This window comes from Diprion similis, chromosome 10 (assembly GCF_021155765.1).
Source record: "Diprion similis isolate iyDipSimi1 chromosome 10, iyDipSimi1.1, whole genome shotgun sequence".
Lineage (NCBI taxonomy): Eukaryota > Metazoa > Arthropoda > Insecta > Hymenoptera > Diprionidae > Diprion > Diprion similis.
The window spans coordinates 20,496,308-20,518,545 of record NC_060114.1 but is presented as its reverse complement, the minus strand read 5'-3'; the positions used below and the strand labels follow the sequence as shown (position 1 = coordinate 20,518,545).

At 40.2% G+C, this 22,238-nt stretch overlaps 2 protein-coding genes across 6 annotated transcripts in view; one reads left to right on the top strand and one right to left on the bottom strand.

Annotated features, from left to right (window-relative positions):
* The window catches only part of LOC124411122 (BET1-like protein), a 26,718-nt gene extending 11,384 nt beyond the window's left edge, over positions 1-15,334 (top strand). The window contains exons 5-6 of the mRNA XM_046890031.1: positions 1,760-1,769; positions 15,309-15,334. The gene's annotated coding sequence lies outside the window, so the exon portion shown is untranslated. The remainder of the gene's footprint in view (positions 1-1,759; positions 1,770-15,308) is intronic.
* The window catches only part of LOC124411115 (KN motif and ankyrin repeat domain-containing protein 2), a 26,723-nt gene extending 4,485 nt beyond the window's left edge, over positions 1-22,238 (bottom strand). Inside the window, exons 1-8 of one of the 5 annotated variants that reach the window (XM_046890010.1) lie at positions 21,957-22,238; positions 12,755-12,934; positions 11,563-11,762; positions 11,245-11,476; positions 2,536-2,639; positions 2,175-2,255; positions 1,749-1,970; positions 364-1,658 (exon numbers count right to left, since the gene is read on the bottom strand). In XM_046890010.1, the coding sequence (XP_046745966.1) occupies positions 364-1,658; positions 1,749-1,970; positions 2,175-2,255; positions 2,536-2,639; positions 11,245-11,476; positions 11,563-11,762; positions 12,755-12,800 (2,180 nt within the window). In that variant the 5' untranslated portion in view covers positions 12,801-12,934; positions 21,957-22,238. Of the gene's footprint in view, positions 1-363; positions 1,659-1,748; positions 1,971-2,174; positions 2,256-2,535; positions 2,640-3,338; positions 4,124-11,244; positions 11,477-11,562; positions 11,763-12,170; positions 12,187-12,754; positions 12,935-20,722; positions 20,885-21,956 lie in introns of those variants that run through there. The other 4 variants (XM_046890011.1, XM_046890012.1, XM_046890013.1 and 1 more) reach the window with 4 other exon arrangements.

Genomic DNA, 22,238 nt, shown 5'->3' with positions numbered 1-22,238 from the left:
GTCACGGATTTTGGCCAGTTTTTTTGCACGGTTAGTACGAACGGTGCTCCGCAATAGCACTGTGCATGACGGCTATGGAAGCCTCGCCATGGGCTGTAATTACGTTTCCATGGCGACGCTCCAGGTGGAACACAACCACGAACACAACTGCCAGACGATTCTAATGGCTGGCAACACTTGTGCGGAAGTCCCCAGGCAATGTGGATGTCGGGTAGTCGTCTGCGCAACTGTTGGCGCGAAGAAGCGGTAAATCCGAATTGAGATACCTGGCTGGCGTGGAAGCCGAGCGATTCACGTGGACTCGAGTAATGATGGCGTCGAAATCGTTGTATTGAAATTTCTCAAGCAAGGATTCAAACTTACCGGTTGTTCGATTCGTACTGTTCCTTGTTGTCAGCGTCGTACTTGATGACAGTTGAGCACGGTATCTTGGTGTAGGTGTCCTGCCGCTTGAACTGCCTTCTGTGGTCGGTCGGAGAGCTCAGAGAAATATAGGATGGCCTGGGTATACGTGATACTTGGTTATTGTTCTGTTGATTGATATTGTCGGTGTTGTTCACGATCTGTTTTGCCAAGGTCTTGATCGTGTCCTTGCAATTGTCACAGTAATTCGCCGAACATGAAATGCTGATGTGTGGCGATCTTACAGAATCACCAACCGCGACGTCGATGAATTTCTTCTTCAGGGTAGAAGTTCCGAATTCTCGTTTCTTCGGGGCCAATCCTGTGGTGTCCGTGGATCTTGCGTTAGTCTTGATCAAACCGTCGACCGTGAGCCCAATAGACTTGGTAGATTTTCTTGTCAGCTTGTTGTCGCCGTAGTTGAAGGAATGACTCCTGGTCCCCAGAGCATTCAGTGAAATCGATTGTGTAGAGACCGGATCCGGTCCTGAAGCAGTAGTCCTTGTTCCAGGACCAGGTTTGGCTTCGATACCGACGTCGGAAGATCTTGGTTTCACCGTTACACCGACATTGGAGGTCAATTTTAGAGGCTTCGAAACTTGCACAGCCTGCTCTTTCTTCTCAACAATCTTCAGGAGTGGTTTTACTTCCGGAACACACTGCGTTTCCGCAGAAATCATTTGTACTTTCTTGGGGGTGTTCATGACTTTATATATCCGCAAACTCTGGTCAAGTTCCCTGGTGAACTCTTCACTCGTCTTTACATCTTTCATCGTTAAAGTTGTTTCAGTCGCGCAGCTCCGTGTGTTTAGTTTCAACATTTCCTCTTTTGATTTTGGTGATATTTCATCGTAGTAAAAACCGCCATGTTGAAGAATCTTCTTCCGCTGATTGGTATGAGACGTCACTGAATTTTTCCTTAGCACGTCTGGCGTATTTCTGATTAGGTCGTAGTCAGGATTTATCGTTTCAATTCGCAAATCGCTTCGTTGAAGAACTTTACGTGGCCTTAATTCTGGAAAGATGTTTTCCAACTTCAAGCCACTCCGAGACAATTTCTGTTCAGGCTTTCCCATAACGCTTGGTAGAATACTTTCGATCTGCAGCCTGCTACGCTCCAGCTTCACAGGCAGAGTGTTGTTCCTCTTAGGTGTTGTTAGCAGAGAGTCATCTATGCTCGCAGTGGTCCGATCGATGCTTTCCAATCGTTGTTGAATCGGCGTACTTGTCACCATCCCGGCATCCCTGGTCCTTATCTGAAAGTATCGTGGTTTGTAAGAACAACTTAAAAAAATTGGTCGAGGATGTGAATTAAGCGAGCATAGAGTAGTAGGATGATTATTCACCTGTTGGTGAGACACTCCAACGTCTCTGGTCATAACTCCGCACATGGTTCCCATGTCTCTGGTGGGAATTCTTGGGCTCGGAGCAGAAGGCGTCCGATCCTCGGAAAACGATTGACTTCTGTACCTGTGCAGTGTGCTTCTCTTCTCAGTTTCCAACTGATTGAGCTCGTTGATCCTCTGCTGGAGATGCCGTTTCTCTTCTTTTAAAACGGACACTTTAACCTACAAGATTGTTCCGATGATAAAGACCATTGTCTTCCATGTACGACGGGTAGAAAGTACTCGGGAATTTAGCTGCAGTTATTAGATAGAAAGGTAACTAGTACGGAACTAAGTACAGAGGCAGCTACTGAACATGGAAATGATGCGTGCACCGAGTCATAAGCGTGCATTTTTTGTTCACACATTGGCGCGAAGGATACTCACTTGCAGCATGGGGATCGCCTTGACTTGCTCCTCCAAATCCTTCATCCTTTCAAGCGCGGTCGCCATCTGTTCCCTGACATTCTGATGGAAGAAAGATTATTTCAAGATGAGCGGAAATGCGTTGCGTGTATAATGATAGTTGACCTTGGAACACACTGCAGCTTGAAATTATTGAACAAGAGAAGGCGTGACGTGATACTTATAGGTATCTGATGTCATCGCGCATATTTCTATCCACAAAAAATCTCCAATTGAATACAAGTTTCTTACGGAACGAATATCTCAAGGCCAAATATTTGCTCTTCAACTATTTTGGTGAACAAGCGGGGAAGGATAAATTAGGTTACGTCGTTTTAATCACCTGCAACGCCCCCGTACTGGGGTTGGAATTCCCGCTTCCAACGCTGGCATTGTCCAAGTCCGTTGAGCCCTCCGATTGTGCAGAAGGATGCGATACACAGGCATCTGAAAGGATGAGCGTTTAAAACGGTGGGTTCCGGCTTTAGGTTATTGGTTCTTAAGCTTGCATGGAGATAATTTTACCGTGAGATTTTCGATACCAGATGATAAATAGGAAATTCTTGACAGTGAATATAATCTAAGGCATGTTGGAGGTATAGTTTCTACCTTGGTCTCGATTTGGTCACTGTGTGTAAACACAGTTCGCAAAGACAAACTATTTGGATGAGGTCAAATTTACTGAAATGTTAGCAGAGTGTGACGAAAAGCAGTGTTTAAGGATCGACGATAAGAAATGTAACACTTCTGTCTGTTTGCACAGAGATAAGACGAACTCCAACTTTGACCTTGTAATAAGGTGGCATAACAGAATTTGCATACTGTTTTATAGTGCAACACGCATGGCATGAGACAGAAAGGAAAGTTTGATTTCCGATTGCGATTGACACGAGATATTATCGTAGGAATATTTTCTTGGTGAATTGCAGTTCAGATGTCTTTTCGAAATTGAGATATCAACGCTTTAGCTCCTGTACTCCACGTTATCAGGGTCGAAGGTGTGTTGTTTCATTTTATCTCTTTACAGTATACGTGTAAATGTATGACCATACACCAGACGAATTAAAAAATATTTGTGTTCAAGCTTTGTTGTGGTATATTGCGGTGGTGCAAAAAGCAAGCTAAAACTGGACTGTTTCGACTCACTGTTCTTCCGTTTTTTGATCTTCAACTTACAGAACGGTAAACGCTTACGAATGAAACTTTTGACACCCATTTTTTTCTATATTTAACTATAGATAACACATAGTATACACAATTGTGACGCCGATTTAACGAAGTGGCCACATTTTAATTTATCACAAACTTGCTTGGCAAGTCAAAATTACGGACAGAATGACATTATACAATGTCACGAAGCCATTATTAAATCATTAGTTTGAGAATTATTAATGCTTTCTCGATTTTTATATAAGATCCAATATTGAAGAGATTATTCATTGTTAATAGATTACGAGTTATTGTTATTAGTGAACATGGTTAGCAGTCTTTCGTTCGTGATTGCTTGTTTTTTAATTTTCTTTTTATATTTCAATAACGATGAAGATTTTTTTCAACCTTCATTCCTTGTTTACCATAACCCATCGATATATTACACATTGATATTACCGAGTTAATTAATTAGTAGCAGTTAAGATTAGTAGAATATTTTTACTACATATATCTTTAATGAAAAACCCTAGGCGTCACATTTTGATTCCGTTTTCTACTTTTTTTTCACCAATTTTTGGCCTTTAATTTTTTTCACCTAATCATAGCGAAGAGGGGGGAGGATGGCTGCTACAGTGGAAGGAAATCAGGCCAAGGGTTGACGAGGGGAAATAATTAATCTCAATCGCACTCGAAGAAGTACTCCATCATTTCCGCATTATATTTACGACACGGCTTCGCGAGTTCAACTGTTGCTTCTAACAGTCCGACACTGCGAGGTGGACTGAGAAATTGCCCAGAAGTCAAAGGAGTGGGGATTCCCCTGGTTTACGATCAGCTCGAACGTTGTAACGTATAACCAACGGAGCGCCGTCTTTTCCAGAGTCTCCTCCTCGTTGATATTGTCATTAATACATTTAATTACTTTTTTCGTTATCATCGTTGTCATTATTATTACCGTTATTATCAATTTAATTATTATTATCACTGTGTGCAATCTCGTCGAGAGGTATAATGCGTATTCCTAATTTCGATTCGAGAGCGCCAGAGAAGCAAGAGGATGATTGGCAAAATTCTATACAGAATTGGAACGGTGAAAGGATTGGTCGAGATGGAAAAACTTTTTTTCGATGTCATCATATTTATTTAATCAAGACTCTTCTCTTCGATCTCTTTGGGGTTATAATTTGTATTGTACTTGGATGTAATTCTGCGAACAGTTTTTTGTATGATATACAAATAAATTAATTAGTTGGATTCGTGGCTTTTGTATAAAAATTTTACATTGTACAGAATGATTTTTACTTTCTAATTTCGTCTTTTTTTTTTTTATTTTCACCATCCCTTTTTCCCCTTTCACCCGCGATGATTATTTATACGATTCATCTCATTCGCAAAGCATTGGATATACAAGGAATGATCTTCGCAGTTCTTCGCGGTTTCATCACAACTTCGGCAAACGTGTATTAAAATATCAAAAGTCAAGTGGCAGGTCTTGCAATATTAATCCCGCCTAAGTATCAACCCGAAACTTTTTCTTAATACACGTTAATCTAATCTTCAAATAGAAAATTTCGCGCAATGATCGCCTCGTCGGCGTTACGTGACATGCCTACAGGATGTAATCGCATACCAAACTCGTAACGCTTTTACCCAGAAAACGTGTATAGTTCTACGCTGAAATTGCATGTATAAAGAAGAATCGACTGTCAAAAACTCATCGCAGAAAACGGCAAATCAGAGAAAGAGAAATGCAGAGGCTGATTACTCGGTTCAACCCGATAATACGCCAATAAACAGTGTTCAGCAATACACAGCAGACAAGTGCGAGTAAATACCACTTATGTATACCTATATCTACACATAGGTCATAGGTGCTCGTGAAATGGCAGTTGGCGAACAGGTGCGCATTAACCGCGCGGATGCGTAACTGCAGTCTGAACACAGTGTCGTCCAACTTGATGGAAATTGAGCACATTGATCCAAATACCTTGGAATAAAGTCTTCGACGATGATGGTGATGGTGATAATGATCCAGTTAGGATGACCATGGCATGTACAAAAAAAGCCAGACATGAGAAAAATGGCGATGTGTTAGTTTCTCTTTGGATGATTGAATCGTAAAATGAGTCAACCGCAGATGACAAAGTGACAAATCAAAACGAGGCTAACTGTTCGTAACTTTAACGTAACGATACATCAGGAGGAAAAAATTGTTGTTGGGAAATTTTAGGATGACTTTCAAGAAATTGACTTTTCAGGGTCAGTGGACATTTCGTTTAGAATGGTTTACTATGAATTCCGGGAAATCATATGCGAGTTAGGGGTTTTTCCTGTATAATCGTTGAATAAATCCAACCAACAAAATAGATCAACCGGAAAATATTTATCCTTCTATGTTGACAAGTCGAAAAATGTTACGATTTTTAAAGGGTATTAAAAGGCCTGCAGCCTGCAGCAGAGCCGTTTGCAAGGTGCTTCGAACGGGGGTTCGGTGTGCTTTGGTGCGTGGCCAAAAAAACACCTGTTTCCGTCCGTTGTGTTCGTTCAATGACCAAGCCGTTTTTCTTACCTAGACTACAATGTGTAATAGCTGCTTTTCGGTTGAGAATGCGAGGCAAAGGAAGAGGCCGCATCGGAGCGCGGAAGACGGCGAATTATACGTGTGTTAAATACATCCGTGCATCCAGTACACAATTGCGTTGCACGAGTGAAGTAACCTCGTACCTAACCCCCCTAACAACGGAATTGAAAACGAAATGGATGTAATGGCGCGAGCTTCGATTCTCCCGCGCTTAATGATCCCTGCGCGATAAACTTTGCGCATCTCGATATGCAGTCTGCATCCGCATATTTTATCGCTGAGGCGGAAAAAATCCAAATCCATACCTAACCCTAACAACGGATCACGTATATGAATTTGATGATTTCTAAGTCCAAGATGGCGGATCCAGTATGGTGGATGTAAGACTGAAATAATTATCAAAATTGAATGGTTTTGGTCCAAACTTGTTACTCGGGGGTTTACGAAGTCATACGAAGTAACAAAGATCATTTGAAGTTGTGAATAACCTGTGATAAGGTTAGGTTAGGACAAGGAAATTTTTGAGGTTGGATGCTGAGCATCCCACTGTGACTGAAAGGGTTAATGATCCCTGCGCGATAAACTTTGCGCATCTCTCGATATGAAGTCCGCATATTACTGCGGTACGAAAAGTCCATTCTCAACTAATTCTCGAAAAATTGTTGATAAGAATTATATACGTTACGAAAAACGAATAATATAAACCCGTCTTGTGTAATAAACGATAAATCGTCATGCTAGTCTTATCTCCAATCCTATATAATACATGCGGGAAAAAAGAAAGCTCGAATAATAGACAGATTATTATGGGTACATAGAACGTCGGTGTCCATTGCTCGAGTTAAATTCAGCATACGGAATGCCGGAGACGAGCGGCCACGTTGCGGGCTGAATAATAGTGAACGTTATTGCGGTGTGTATGTACATACATACATCAACGACCGACTGATCCTTTCCCACAATTCAAGAGAGAACGAAAGTTCGGTTTTATTGTGTTCTGTGTGTACATGTATTATGTATATATATATATATATATGTTGTTACACGCGCGTAATTCTGCACGAGGATGCGCGTGATATTTTGCAAGAGAATGTACAGGTTATAGATAACTTATACCGTTTAAATACCGCGATCTTGTGTATACCGTATAAGCTGGATATTACAAAACTTCTAAATATAGCGAACCCATGAATATAAAGATCCAAAGGCGAACACGAATGCAAATGAGAATCCGCGGTTGGCCGAATCCGTTGCCTCTTAAAGACCGTTGTTTCTGCTTTAACAACTGTCAGGTATATTAATTTTCAATGGTATTAATCCATCGGTTTGATTAGTTTCAGATGCGATCGATACCATGAAAAGTTGCAGAATGGATGCGTCGTCGGTTTTGTTATCGTAGTTGTCTTTGTCCGTCACGTTATTGAATGAATAATCAGTGTCGGATAAACAAGTGTCAGAACAAATTTATTCACCGCACGTATTACATTATACTTACTGATCGTGAAACACTTTTTAACCAGTTTATCTAACACCATTTCTTGGAATGGCAATCTCGGAAATATAGTGAAACTATTTATTAAGATAATATTCCATGTAGTCTTGCAGTCGACGCGTCGAAATTGACTAGATTTTTGAAAAATAATTTTTAAAACGGACTTTCGTTACAGTTATTAGGGTACACACGACAAGGTAGCATAAACAACATTCATCGGCAATACACACGATAATCCAGGCACGTAAAACCCTCACGACTTATCAGAATATGACGCCCAGTTATACTACTATCAACAGATATCTTGATAAGACTATGTTTTAGCCGCTTACTTTATCCACATACTCGATCCGACCGTGTACTTTAAATATTATCAATACCGATAGAAAATTGGCGGAATTACTTTTTTCGCTGTTTGATTTATATTAATTTAAAATACGTCGCGATAAAAATTTATTACTTTTTTTTTCGTATTAAGACAGGCATTTTCGCGTCAGTTTGTAAAAAGAGAAAGTCTTATTTGGAAAGTCCGACGACCGAATCCATCAAATGTTTTTTTGCAATGTCGCTAAGTTTTGAAAAAAGTCCTCTTTCATGTATTCAATGGTATTTCTGTATTTTTATTCGATATCAACGATCTCCGACAAGTTCCTCAGGCTGAGAGCGTTTTTACGCAGCCAGGCACGATTCGAGATCCCCTTTTTATTTTGTGTGCTCAATTACAAACCCTCTGAAAACGCTCAATCCAAATTCCTAACTGTTATGTTAGGCGAGCATCAGCGTTTAGTTGATCTACCCGAATAGTGATTTTAATACCATACTTGGATATCAGTCTATTCAAAAGCCGTTATTTCGAACGCGTCTTGCAGTTTAGCTACCTCGCCATAACGCAAAGAATTACATTCGTCAATATTGAATATGGAAAAAAAATCAATCTAAGTAAAAAAAAGGAGGGGGGGGGGGGGGAGGGGAGAAGTAATGACTGAAACTTAAATTTTAATATCTAGTAGAGAAATAACCAGGCTGCGTTCCTCATCTCAGACACATTAACTACCAACAGTAATGAAAATAATAAGCAGAATAACGGCCATATGATTTAAAACCGTTTTAAATTTCGAACGCTTTCTCAGTGCATCGTGGCTGAGGTACCTGTTCAGAGTTGTTTTATCTTGTCTAATTGTAAACGTGCAACGTCAGGCTTAATTCAACCGGCAGCCACGGTCATCAGCTGATGCAGCTTAGCTAACCGTTTCGATAAGCTCGCGAGATCCAACGAAGTATGAGATATGTCTCAGGTTTGTAATAAAAGAAATGTGCGAAAGGTGTCGAGAAAAATGATATATAGCCGCGCAGCGTTGACTTCAAGCGAAAATAGACGAGCTCGTGTCGTATTTTTGCTGGGAGCAAGACGACGCGGAACTCTCGAGAGGTGGACAAATTTTATGTCAGTTTTTAATGTAATTATTGAAAAGATGACGAGGCTAGTAATTGCGGAACACTGAATGAGGGGAAAACAATTATGCCGATTCAACGCCATTAGACGCAATTGTAACGGTCCCTTCGCAACGACCTATTCTTCAATGTTTACCGGACTGTGTATAACTGCTTTGTTGAAGCTGCATGAAAGGAATCGAAGCATAGCAACATGAAATTATTATATCGAAAAGTTATAATAAAATTTAATAATGCATTTGACTTTCTATTTATATTGTTTTAATTATGAATTTCAATCGTTATTGTTGTTCTTTATCTTGGACTATATTGCCGAAAGTTGTGGCGAGCAGGTGGAAACGGTGAAAGGAAGCTGCGGTATTCACGAACTAGTTATTCAGTAGCGCAGGGAATACTTAGATATTTTCGAAATATGCATTCAAATCAATTCGCGTCACCGCACTAACTTACCCATCTTTTTTGTTTATACCACCGAAATCGTGAAACTATTCTCATGGAACGCCAGGAGATCGTAGCTAAACTTTAAAACTTGACGATTTTGCACCAGGTAATTGAAAAATATTTCACCGAGTGTCAAATGATGTTATATTTTAGCAGTAAATTGAGACTTATTGTTAGTTAAATCACACGAACGCAATCAATGATTTCGAGACTGACAATGAGTAAGTTCGAGTCGTAAATTTAACCATTAAAATTTATGTCTTACTTTTTCGTATTATGCAGAAGAGCTGGTCTTTTTTTTTTCTTTCTTCCCAATAAGGTATGGGATTCTCAGGCCATGTACCAAATAGCGATAGGAATAGCAGAAGTCGGCGGTAGATTTCTGGTACGCACTCCCAAGGCATGGCGAAAAATAATTCGGCACTTGACAATCCTCTTCGAAGACAGAAACGAGACTGAAGTTTAACATTTTATCGAAAGTACTTGGACATTGGCTAACGGTACTAAATACGAAGAATAGGTGCGGGGCGTTATTTGCAGGTACTGGGGGTTACTTCCAGACCTGATAATTCCAGTGAACAGGGGACTAGGGTTGTCTACCTGGTTAGGGTGTAGGATCATTTTTAACGCGATTGTCCCTTTCGAAGCGACCCAGAAATATAACTGTGCCCTCATGAAATTCATAATGGTGGTTAATTTCGGCCAACTGGAAAGAATTTCAGGATTCGGTTCACTGCCAGTTCGAAAAACTTCACCCTTGACTTAATTTTCAATTAGGAATAACCGAATTGTTAATATTGAATTGTCATCTAGAATGACCTACGAAGATGCGATATACCAGCTTACTGACGTTGATTTTTTATTCAATAAAACGGTAATAAATTGCGTTCCCTCAGTCATAGGATCACCAGTTGTGCTTCCCGTGAGGATAGTGTGTAAGGATAGGCTATCATTTAAAACACATCTAGCACAACAATGGGCACAGATTTGGTGACTGACAGGCCTTCCCGCTTGTTGCAGGATACAACGAAATTTTTAAAACAAAAGGCACGTGTGAGAATGAATGTAAGAACACGAATACGAGTCTCCGGACTGTAAATTATGTGTAACAAAGATTTAGTCTCAAGTCTAAACGCTTTTTGAAGAGTAATAAGTGTATACATCCTATAATTACCTTGGACTGTTTTAAATACTAGTGAACGTTTCACTGAGATAAACACAGGTGTAAAAGATTGCTTACAATAAGAGGAAAGTACGTTTTTCTTGCATTTCATTTTGTTTCATACATTATGATTATTATTATTATTATTATTATTATTATTATTTTGTTCTTGTTTTAGAAAATATGAGAAACTAATAAAAATTCACAAGAAAGCTTAATACACTGTGTTATTAATCACTTAATACACGACTACTCAGCAGGCGACTCGCATTACCCGTTGGTCAAAATAGTTGCCTACAATAAGACGTTGGAGCAATTTCTTTCATCTTGTTCTCGATAGAACGTATTGTCTGATTCTTAGCTAATTATAAATTGTTCTCAGTTTAAACAGACAAACACATCCAAATAAGTGACGTTGAACCCCGATTATTTGGACTGTGAAACCGTCCCTAATATCTGAAAGCTTGTCTAACACCGCCTGCAGCCGGCAACCCACATCACATGCAAGTTACAGCAGTTGCCGGTAATAACGGCGTAGATACGGGGACTCACCAATTTGCATGAGCAATTTCTTTCACCTTATTCCTGGTACAACATATCATCTGATATGCTAAGTATAAATTATTCTCAGTTCAAAAAGTCGACATTTCCAAGCAAGCGGTGTTGAATCCCGATAATATGAACCGTGAACATCCGTTCCTAATATCTGGATTCACATTACCCGCAAGTTACAACAGTTGTCAGTAATAATGGCGTGGATACTAGGACTCACCAATTTGTTCGGCGTGATTATGGTGATCCGAAGTTCTGGAGGATCTCGACGAACGTCTCAAAGCGTCTTCAAAGTCGCCTACAACATCGCTGATGTCTAGAATCGGCGAATGCTGAACGTTACACGGCCTGGCATGACTGGATCGAGGTAAAGTGGTGATACCATTGGTTGATGAACTTTCCTGCGCGATTTTCGGCAGCTGGGATTCAATTCCGGCCAGGGCAGGACTGACCTGAAATTACGAAGAGCTTGAGCTATCGATCGGATTCGTAGTCCGTGGCGAAACGATGTCAGGATGATCAGTAGACATAACCTTACCAAGCCAAGAAGAACTTCCATCGATTGACATTGTCGTCGACGTTCCCTTTTCCTTCGCCTCTCGCTTACTCGATCCGATCCAGAACTTCCGGCAGCGACCGCCTCGCAGTATCTCACAAAATCCAAATCTATGTGATATCCATAAGGACAGCAAAGACATTTCGTGCCTATTGATCCGGATATGTAACTTTGGCTTCCGACTGTGGAAATTGACAGAAATATTATGATTTAATTAAGGCATATAAGCTAACGATGTTAGTGGAACAAAAGACGATTAGATTTACGGCTATTAATCGGTTATCGTTATGACACAAACTAATGGAGGTTTTAACCGTATTCATAAAACTAATATTCACTGGAACTGGGCATCTAATCATTATTATTATTTTCAATCTGGTATTGCTAGCGAATAATATTGCAGAACGCGTCGAAGACTTTTCAATAAAAATTTAAACACTGCGTTAACACAATAATTCTCTCTCTTCTCCCATCCCTCTGTTTCCGAAGTATAATCGGTCAGTTACCCTGTTCTGTGATATGTTATCTAGGAAAGTAGGACACTTCGTACATAATATTCCAATTGATGTCTGATATAGGTAGATACATACATTAAGAGAATCGCGTGATACTTGTGCGAATTGTGGCACAATTACTCGTTCGTTACGTAACGATATCTGCCGTGCATATATTTGCAGGCAAGATTCTCAAAACACGATGGGTCAATGACCTCTTGGATTACACTGAAACGGAATCTGTTGTAACTATTGGCCGGAATCCAAAAGCCTCCGTTAATAATAATCTAAGAAAGTTCGTTAGCCTCACACCTGACGATGAGTTCCGTTTACGCGTTATGTTTAAATGACACTGGAGCTTCCGTACGTCGTAATTAGCCGCTTGTCAGGGACGCATCAGGGTCAGGGACCCAGGGGCCCAAAGTTTTTTATTTAGGTTTATTGATGGCTCGTTTAATGCTGGATGCGGTGTTTAATGAAAAGAAAAAGGCACCGAATTCACTTTACTCCTTAATCAAGTTGCGAAATAGCTATATAGCTATAATAAATCTCGGATTTGTATAATTCGAATCATTATTCCGAGCCATCAATGCCAGTGAAACCGAATTTTTTCCATCCGCTTATCATAATGCCGCGTTTGACACAATCTTTTTGCTCTTTCTCTATTTTTTTTTTCTTACCATTTCCGTTCAGAAGCGGTGCCTGAATCTCGACCGTTAGCGACATCCTTTCTGCCGTCTTTGATCTTGATATTTTTCCGTTAGTTTATATTATTTTTCACAGTTTTTTCCAAATTATTCTTACTCCTTCCAATTTTTCGTCACTTCGGTCAGTGGAAGGAAGGCATCTTTGGGAAGGTCCTGAAAATAGAAAATTAAAACGATAATTATTAAATCGCGTAACTCAATATACATTGCCGGTTATATTCGATGTAGGTACGTGGCTATAATTTATTATAGAACGCTTTTCACATAAATTACGTTTAAAATAGTTAACCGATGTTAGATCATAAACACGTGGCGAGCTGTCATCACGACCACGTGGTAGGAAACCACGTGTGACTAGCAAGTGAAATGATTCTACGTTAATATCGTTTAACGTAGGTACTTACTATTACTACTACTACTACTATTACTACTATTGCTACTACTACTATTACTAGTATATTTAAGCGTGTAGACCAGTGCCAGAGTGAGCCAAAGCGACGCCGTCGAATCGTGACTAACTACAACGGACGTTGGAAGGGAACCGACTGATATTTATAAGTAATTGCAAACAGGAATACCAGAAGGTAGAAATAAATGGTTAAAATATCGGGACAGTCTCAGATTTTATTATTCTCCTAATAAAAAAACAAAGGAAGGAATTAACTAAGATTCAAAGAAAAATTGGTCTTTTGTTTCGATTCCTTATCTTGTTTTTGTTCCCTAGCTCCTTTGTTTTCTTCGGAAAAATAATGAAAGCTAAGAAAAAGCAACAGCTAGCCTACTACTTTTGGAATAGAATCCAATGGGACAATTTCCATAGTATCAGTATTTAACAGGCGTCACCCAATTAACCCTAAGGGGTAAAAATTCCTCTGGCCTCAAGGTATAAAATTAACACCTAATTGCTGCGCCGAACGAGTTACTGCGTTAACGGCCGGCGTATGGACGCATACGTGAGCACGTAACGCGTATAACCTGGTCACGTGGTTCAAACGACGAATCTATTCTGCGTCATCCGGACGTCGCCATAACCTAAGTACATGCAGCGGAGTTCTGAGCATTTTCGACTCCTCGACGATACAAGTACCTTATACCTCCACATGCACACAATACCTGTATGTGATGCAAGTCTCTCTCTCTCTCTTCTCTCTTCCTACCTTACACACAGTCTCATGACATTCTAATTTTGTCATCCGGATTTCTGGTCCGACGAACGTACACGTACGATACATGTCTATGCAACTTGTACTCAAGTATGTATGGGTATGCAGCTGAAGACGACTGAGGGAAAACAAGAAAGAGAAACAAATAGAAAAGGAAAAATCTCACTAATCTATTATTGACGGTGCATTGTCTATTTCGGCTCTCACGGACGTTAGTGATTTACCGAAAATATCATTTTTATCAAAGTTAGTGATCGAGGTTGCAGTGTGTATGACTAGAGGGACCCTTTCACTTTGGAATCACACGAATCACTTTCATTCATTTACTTTGTTTCCGAGTGATTTTTATTCGTTTTTAGTTTATCATGTGATTTTTTAATGCCAATTGTGATTTCGCAATGTTCACTTTCAACGTCACGCATGATTTTCGAAAGTTTCCACATCGCTTCAAGTCGTTTCTGGTGATTTTCAGTGATCCGATTGTCATATTTAAGTTGTCGCAATTGTTATAACTTATAATAACTTTTGGTCGCTCTTAGAGTAATTGTTAAGTGTTTTCGGTCATTACTCGGTCAAGAACTCAATAAGAATGACTTGAAATTAATGGCAAAAAATCAAAATCATTAATCTCGTCTACTCTTCATTTCGGTCCGAAGACGATCAACCAACCGTACAGCAATACAAGCGCTTGCCGAAGAATGGTGTATAGGTACGTTGCAGGAATGAGAAACCGGTTGAAGCCTTGAAGAGGTCTGAACATCGGAGGGTCCGCGAGGTAAAATGTAAGAACGTGTAAGTATAAAACCACTCGCGTAAAAGGAATCGCATGCGAGTTGCTCACGATCGGTCAGCTTGAATGGAAAGTAAGTAAGTAAGTGAACATATTAGCCAGCTATACGAACCTTATATCTGCGAGGCTCAGCTGCAGCCTGCGGCGAGTTTTTAACGCACTATTACTCGGTAACCATGGCCTAGTTTTCTCGGGTCCATCGGACCCTTCAAAATATTGAAAAAGCAACTTCTAGGGTGCAAGAAACGCTCTGAAACGGTGACGACACGACAAAACCGCGGAATGAACCCGCCGGACGAACGGTTCGAAAAACAGTCACTGATTGAGTTTAGAGAGACCAAGAGAGACAGAGAATGAGAGAGTGAGAACTCTGTTCTGACTGACACCAGAAATCAATAGATAATGTACTGACTCACGCAGCCTGATAAAAATATTTTTTCTGTCGCCTCCTTGTTCCCCCTTTTTCAACCGATAAGAATCGACGATCATTGACAGTCAATGTTCGCCTTCCACTGTACTGATAATAATACTCCTAGCGTTTCCTCGTGCATTTACATTTTGGGGTGTTCAAATATTTTTTGCGCATACTTCCTCAGGGCTGATTGGATTTTAACCCTTAGAGGACCGGCATACGTCATTTGGCGTAAAGTCATTGACCTACTAATTACATTTGACTTTAATTTGGTCCAATGTTCTGGACTTTAGATCAGTTTTCTATTGAAAGAAAGGTTTTTCGAAATTCTTCAGACCCCGGTCCTCTAAGGATTAATGGAAAAAACGGTTTCTTGTACACAGCTTCAGCTCATGAGAGAACGAAGAAATTACAACTGCGAAATCCGGTTTTTTGTTGATTCACGTTACTGTCTAGTAGTGCAGTCTCTGTACAGCTCAAAGGCTGCCAAACCAGAAAATCGACGCCACGCGGTCAAGCTGGTGAATGAAGTGACTATTCACGCGTCATTAAGCTGCATTCGCTGGTCATTTTGATCCTGTACTGGCTTGTATTGCGAGCACATCCATTGAGGCTCGTCTGACCTCCTTCCGAATTGGACAACTCTCGAATCCGACGGATATGGCATCACGGAAATAATTCAACAGTACCAACTCGATTCGACGGTCATCAATTACTCTACGAAAGTTGGAATCGTTAAGGTCAGGTTGTGCTCCCATCCTTACCGACACAGCAAACTCACCCTTTTTCTTCCGGTATTAAATAATCGGTCGGTAAAGGTAGGAGTACTACATGACCGTAAGTATAAACGGTTTTTATTGTCATTGTTTCATCTATTCCATTTGCCGATTGGTATATTTTAATTCGGTCTAAGCATCACATGGAATTAATTGGCTACTCATATTTTCAGGTTAAAGTCACTCGCGGACTTGATAAAAACTTTATTAGACATAAATGGATAAACGAATCAAGTGACTAGCCTTGGTATATAAGAGTTATTTCGTTACAGGTGGAAAATCTCATCGGGAGAAGGTATAGTTATGTGTGCATACAGCATACAGCATGTGTATACCTACGAGGAGCAAATTAGTCAAGTTCTGCCAGGGTGGAATGTTTTTACTTCAAATAAACTTAATGGGTTAAGATTTTAATGAGCCGCTGTGTGTATAAATAAAGAGCTGCAGTGCTGAGGTCTCTGTTCGTATTGAAAAGAGAGGGTTGACGAGAGCGAAAATAAAAAAATGTAAGAAGAAAACGCTGGGAAAAAGAGGAAAGGAAAAGAAAGAAGCAAAATAAGAAGAAAGCGTGAAAGACGAAGTCAAAGTACTGCAGGACGGTGTGCATTGAAACTTAGTAAAACACGAGACAACGAAACGGTCTGGATATTGTCTTGAGTAAACTGAAGAACTTCTCGGCGTTAAAACGGGCAGGAAAATCCAACCTAACCAACCCGATATATCCTCAGCAATTTCTTTGCTTCCTCATATTATCTTGCCCGGCGAGACTCGAGAACTCGCCGGCTGGCTGCTTGTCCGCATTAACTTTTTGTCAATGGGTCGGGCACCAAAAATAAATGGGAACCGGATATGCCACAGTATGCGGATGAAAAAGAAAATCTCACGTATTTTTATCATTTTCACAAATCCGCCCCCAACGGGAAGATCCGAGTCGCGTGAGGCGACGCCACGTTCTCTGCTTAAGTACAAGAATAAAAACATACTCTTAAGAATCGGAAGTGTTTCCTGGAAAGTAAGACCAGGCTAAGTATAGAATATTATACCTCCAGGGTTTTGGTCGTTGTCTAGGATTTTTTTTTTTTTTTTTGGGTGGGGGCAAAAGGATGCCAGTTGGATGCACGCGAAGGCAAATTTTATTATCGTATCCCCGACGGGCTGCTAGAAAAAATAATACTCTTGTGCATTATATATACCTCCAAATATCCAAGTTCAAGTATTTAGAACGCGAAAAAGGGCTTAACAGCCCCATTATAGACGCAATTCTGAACAAAAACACTCCGATGCATTTACATTTGACACCGAAATAACGATGTGGCATGGATGCTACGAAATCGCAATAGTAAATTCGTAGAATTCATGCCATTTCTTCATTTCTGCTCCTATTTCGCGTTTGAGATACGTGGAATGTCATATTTGGAGATCGAAATTGACCAGCCCCCTTAAGGATTGTCTCGTAATACATGAAAATTTGTCCATACGAAACGACTGGTAATTGTGTAATAAAAGAAATTCACTTTCCTCTGGTCTTCATGATTATTTTCCAATTGTGCTCGGAAGTTGAAAAATGGCAGGTATCAGTAATTATACGGTTTGTGAAAACCATGTATCGCTTACCTAATATGCGAACAGATATTACATAAATGCAGACGAGGTGCGGTTTGACAAAAACTTTAATTGTTCATATTGTATATATACACAGAGTGACATAAACGTTATTCTAATCGTAAACGTTATTCGGTATTATGAAACAGTACCGCCATGTGTTTCAAAGGTGATTGTATACTATTTCCTGTATTTATTTGCCTCGTAAGCACGCACGCACCAGATGCCGTCATAGTTTTGCAAGACGATTATACATACATATCCGACCTGTCACTTCACACGCACCGCCATTGGTGCTACATGATGAGGAAAATAATGCGAAAAATGAAAATGATAATGTGAACGAAAAACCGACGTGCAAAAGCGTTCCAGTACGATAAAGTCGAAACCAAAATCATAGATAAACCGTTAATGATTAACTGCGGAATGTAGAAACGTTACGGTTATCTTTCATTGGATGACAAAACGCCTCTCGAACTCTCGGGAGAATCGCATAACCCATTTATAGAAGAGAGTATAAAGTATAATCAACGCATTCGCACACCGAAGCAGTTTGTGTATGGTCTCCCACCTTCTCGTGCAATGTAGCTCAACCAAAGGCGTTCGAACGAATGACTAGGCGTGTAGAAACACCCACATAAACCATACGTGCATTAAGCCTAAGCTGTGAACTGTGAAATTTCACGCATCTACATACCGGGTGTCGAATGGCAATGGCCACTAACCTAGAAATATTGGATGCATCGATTAATCGAGACGACAAAAATAATCGAACACGACTCGATAGAATTGGTAAAAATTAATCGATTCATCGATTGTTTCATATTTTTTTCAAACGGTGCATTTAAAACCAAAATTTTCTAAATTTCAGTATGTAGTCTCAATAGAGGAAAAGTTTTTCTTATAATTTATTATAGTTTTGGTCCAAATATTTTCTAATTTCAGGTAAAAATATTCATTAATCTTTCACTTATTAGATCAAATAGGTTCCTAGTAAATAAGACAATGACAATAATTAATACTGTAATCACACAAATTGATGTTGTATTGCGTCGTTCATGGGAGTACAAAAAAAAGAACCGATCGTGAAAAAAAATAATAATTGTGGCGGTCGATTAATAGAGTTTGAAAAATAATCGATTATACTCGATTATTCGAGAAAAATAAACGATTTCATTAGAAGTTGATTATTTTTGATCATTCTCATTATTAGTGTGGAGCGAATTAACCCGGAAAACAAGAAAAACGAGTTGATCGGCATTGATCTTGACTCTCTATCTCCACAGCAATCGATGAGAAAGGTGGACTGGTAATTGGTGGTACATAAATCGGTGATAATTGCAACGCTAATTAACCGATGCTGTAGAGGAAGTTGTACATTCACTGAGCAATTGCTGAGGTGGTAATGACTCGCAATTGAAGAAGACTCTTTCGAAAAACGAAGAAAAGTTTTTGAACAGAGAAAAACCCGTATAGGTTCTTAATTATTCGTTACTACAGTTATAACTTATTCTGCCTGAAGAGAGTTCCTATTTTTCCTCCGCCAAAGTCGGTTACACTCGGTGATTACGTGACTGAAAATATAACCTCAAAAAATGATACCTTACAGCACGGTGACCAAACCCGTTCTTTCTCTCTACCTGACCTCAGGGCGTCCAGGCGTCCCCCGTATTATACCTACTGTCAACCCACGTGAAACAATTTCTCCTACAACCTCCATTAACCAACGAAACTAATTATAGATCTAAGAGTAGAGAACAACCCATAAGTAAATCCAAGCACACATTTTAAGTCTTGAGGAGTATGTGCAAGAAGGTATACGATTTCTTCTTGAATTTTCATTCATTTATATCCACTCGCGTCCAACGTGAGTGTGAATATTTTTCCGCATAGCATGAGGCTGAAGTTAGCAACGTTATTGTATTGATTAACGTTTCGGGAGAAGCGTCATTTCACAATTGCAGGACTGTCTAAAATTCAGTAAATAATAATTAGGCAAAACGTATTTATATTTTGGAACCATAACTACTTCAAAGTCACTATAATCTTGAAAAATAGTAATTTTTCGTTACGTTAACCTTGCTAACTTCAGCCTCCTCTGGACAGCGGCTATCTTCACGGATATGAAATCAGAATTAAGCTGCTGAGATCCCAATCAATCATTGAATGCGCGGTTGCAGTTTTTCTGAGGTTCAACTACCGTATCACGGCAGTAACTCACTCTGGATACCTACATGAACACGTATCAGCAATCAATTCACCAATATCAGCTCCGCCCTTGATCAATGTAAAGCGTGGCTTACGTTATCGGGGAGAGTCAAACGCTCGCATTAATAATTTAATTAATAATTATCCGATGAAACTGATTCATCGGCTCCTAGCGTCTGCTGCGCGTGTTTTGGCATTGCTCAATCAACGTTGTACCGCTCTTTTTTCACCGGTCTATGACTACTGTCTCAAAAAACGTGACGGGAGTACTGAATTTCCATCAGCCTCGAATGGACAGAGCGTTGCAGGTGGAACACGTAATCGGGCTAAAAATTAACGAGGCTGAAGTTGGTAACGTTAACGTATCGAAACGTTGAAACAAAAAATCACTATTTCGTATCTTTGGAATAAGTGAAGAAGATGATTTTACAAAATCTGAATTTGTCGACGCTGTATTAACGGTTCGCTAAATTTTAGGTAATCCTAAGGCTGCATTATAATGACTTTTTCTAAAAATGCGTCATTAAAATCGCGTTACTAACTTCAGCCTGATAATAATTTATCGCACGGAGACCGCACACTGATGTTAAATTCTCATAACTGAGAAGACCGTGTCTATTGGGTTCGCCTAGCCAAAGATCGCCCTGCAGGTGTTCGTGAGATTCAAGTTTTGCAATCCGAGTTGAGCAATCGGAGTTTACGTGTTCACGGCTGTTTGGACTGTAAATTGAAAGCGACTTTGAGCTCAAATAAAAGACAAATCTTGACCATGTATCCACCGGCTTAGACACGAACAACTTCACACCTACTGATAACGCTTATCTGAAGAACAAACAGTCGCGCAGAAGCACGGAAAATAGGGTATTGCCCCCATGAAGAAGGGTCCACCATGAACTAGATTTTTCAACGGTTAACGATGTGTTGATACACGCGTGTCTCTGCGCGTCGAAGAACCGGATCCAGAAATGTTTGAGAAAAGGAGCAACTCACTCAATCGGTGCAGTAATTCTCAACTCTACAGGTTGAACTACTTTGTTCATCCCGGAGTGTGGAGCGAGCTCATCCGGATGAAAGGATCGCTTACATCGTAATCTCAGGAACAATGTCACACAGCACTACACGTTAAACCATAGCTGATGATAATTCGGTGCCTGCGACTTGCCCGCCAAGTTGTTGAGCCACCGACTGATGTTAATCGGGCAGCTAATACTTGGCTCAAGTTACACGCTCCACACCTCGATTTTAAGCGTGGGCATTCGACGCGCGAGTGTTTGGCCAGAAAATCGGCCGCACTATATTTTTGGTCTAATACGTTCATGCAGGAATAATGTATAAGGACGAACGCGCGTTGCTGTTTCGTATGCGCTCAATGTGTAGAAGTGTTCAACCGTTACCTTGATCTTTAACCGCGTTTAGGGTACAGTTCATTATAGACGTGCGGTCAGCATTCTCATTGGCGGAGACGATAATCACTATCAGCTGGAGTTGCAACTAATTTTAACGATACACATGCGGATGTGGTCATGTCGCATGTCACGATGATACATATGGAGGAAATTGCTGAATTGAAATTTATCTCATCCTGTCGCGCGTGCATGTTGATCGAAACTTTTAGCGCCGAGAATTTGAAACTACGAACCTGACACTTCGACCTTGTAGTTCAAGATCGGCATTGCCAATAGGCTTATCTCAACTTTACTATGAATCTTATCTCTTCGACTCACATTCTATGACGCAGGTCCTCAATTCGGAATGTGTAATGTAAATCAGCTGCGCTGATCGTGAGTAATGTTGTCGCGTTTATATCACCGCCGTGCGGATATCATTTGAATTTATACAAAACTCTTGTTTTTTCACTCATCTTGTTGGATTATAAATAACAGAGCTGTTATTTTTTTCGATCACATACGCGTTAAATCTTCACGCACCGATCCTATCATACAGATTGGAATTTGCCAGCCAATCAAACACACGATTTCCAAAATGAATGGCAAACAATATGTACACGAAAAACCGTTAATTCGTAGCATCGGCGATGAATAAATTAGCGTGTGGCAAATAAACCCAAGGTTATCCGCTGGCCGATCATTTAGTACGCACAACGTCGTTCTATCGTTCAATCCACACGACGGCTGGTTGACGAATAGTTGAAAATTACTTCATAGATAATTATAAATCAAGTAATGCCTGTAATGGTCCGAGGGTATAAGATGTATATACTCACTTGTGTTTTTCCTCAGCGTCCGGCGTCATCGTTGAAGGTTTTGAACAGGTATAGAGACGGCACATAATCCATTAGCGAATAGACGCAAGGCTACGTTGAAATCACGAAACTCGAAAAACACGTCTAGGAATAGATGATGTGGTTTTTTCAGCTATTTGCGAGGGCTTGCAGGGCACCTTGGGAAACTGCACTGACTTAGGCAACTCGTCATGTCGAACTAAGGACGGCGTGTACCGTACTTGATCTGGGATTCCGGGCACGGTGGTTGACGACTTCTTTCTG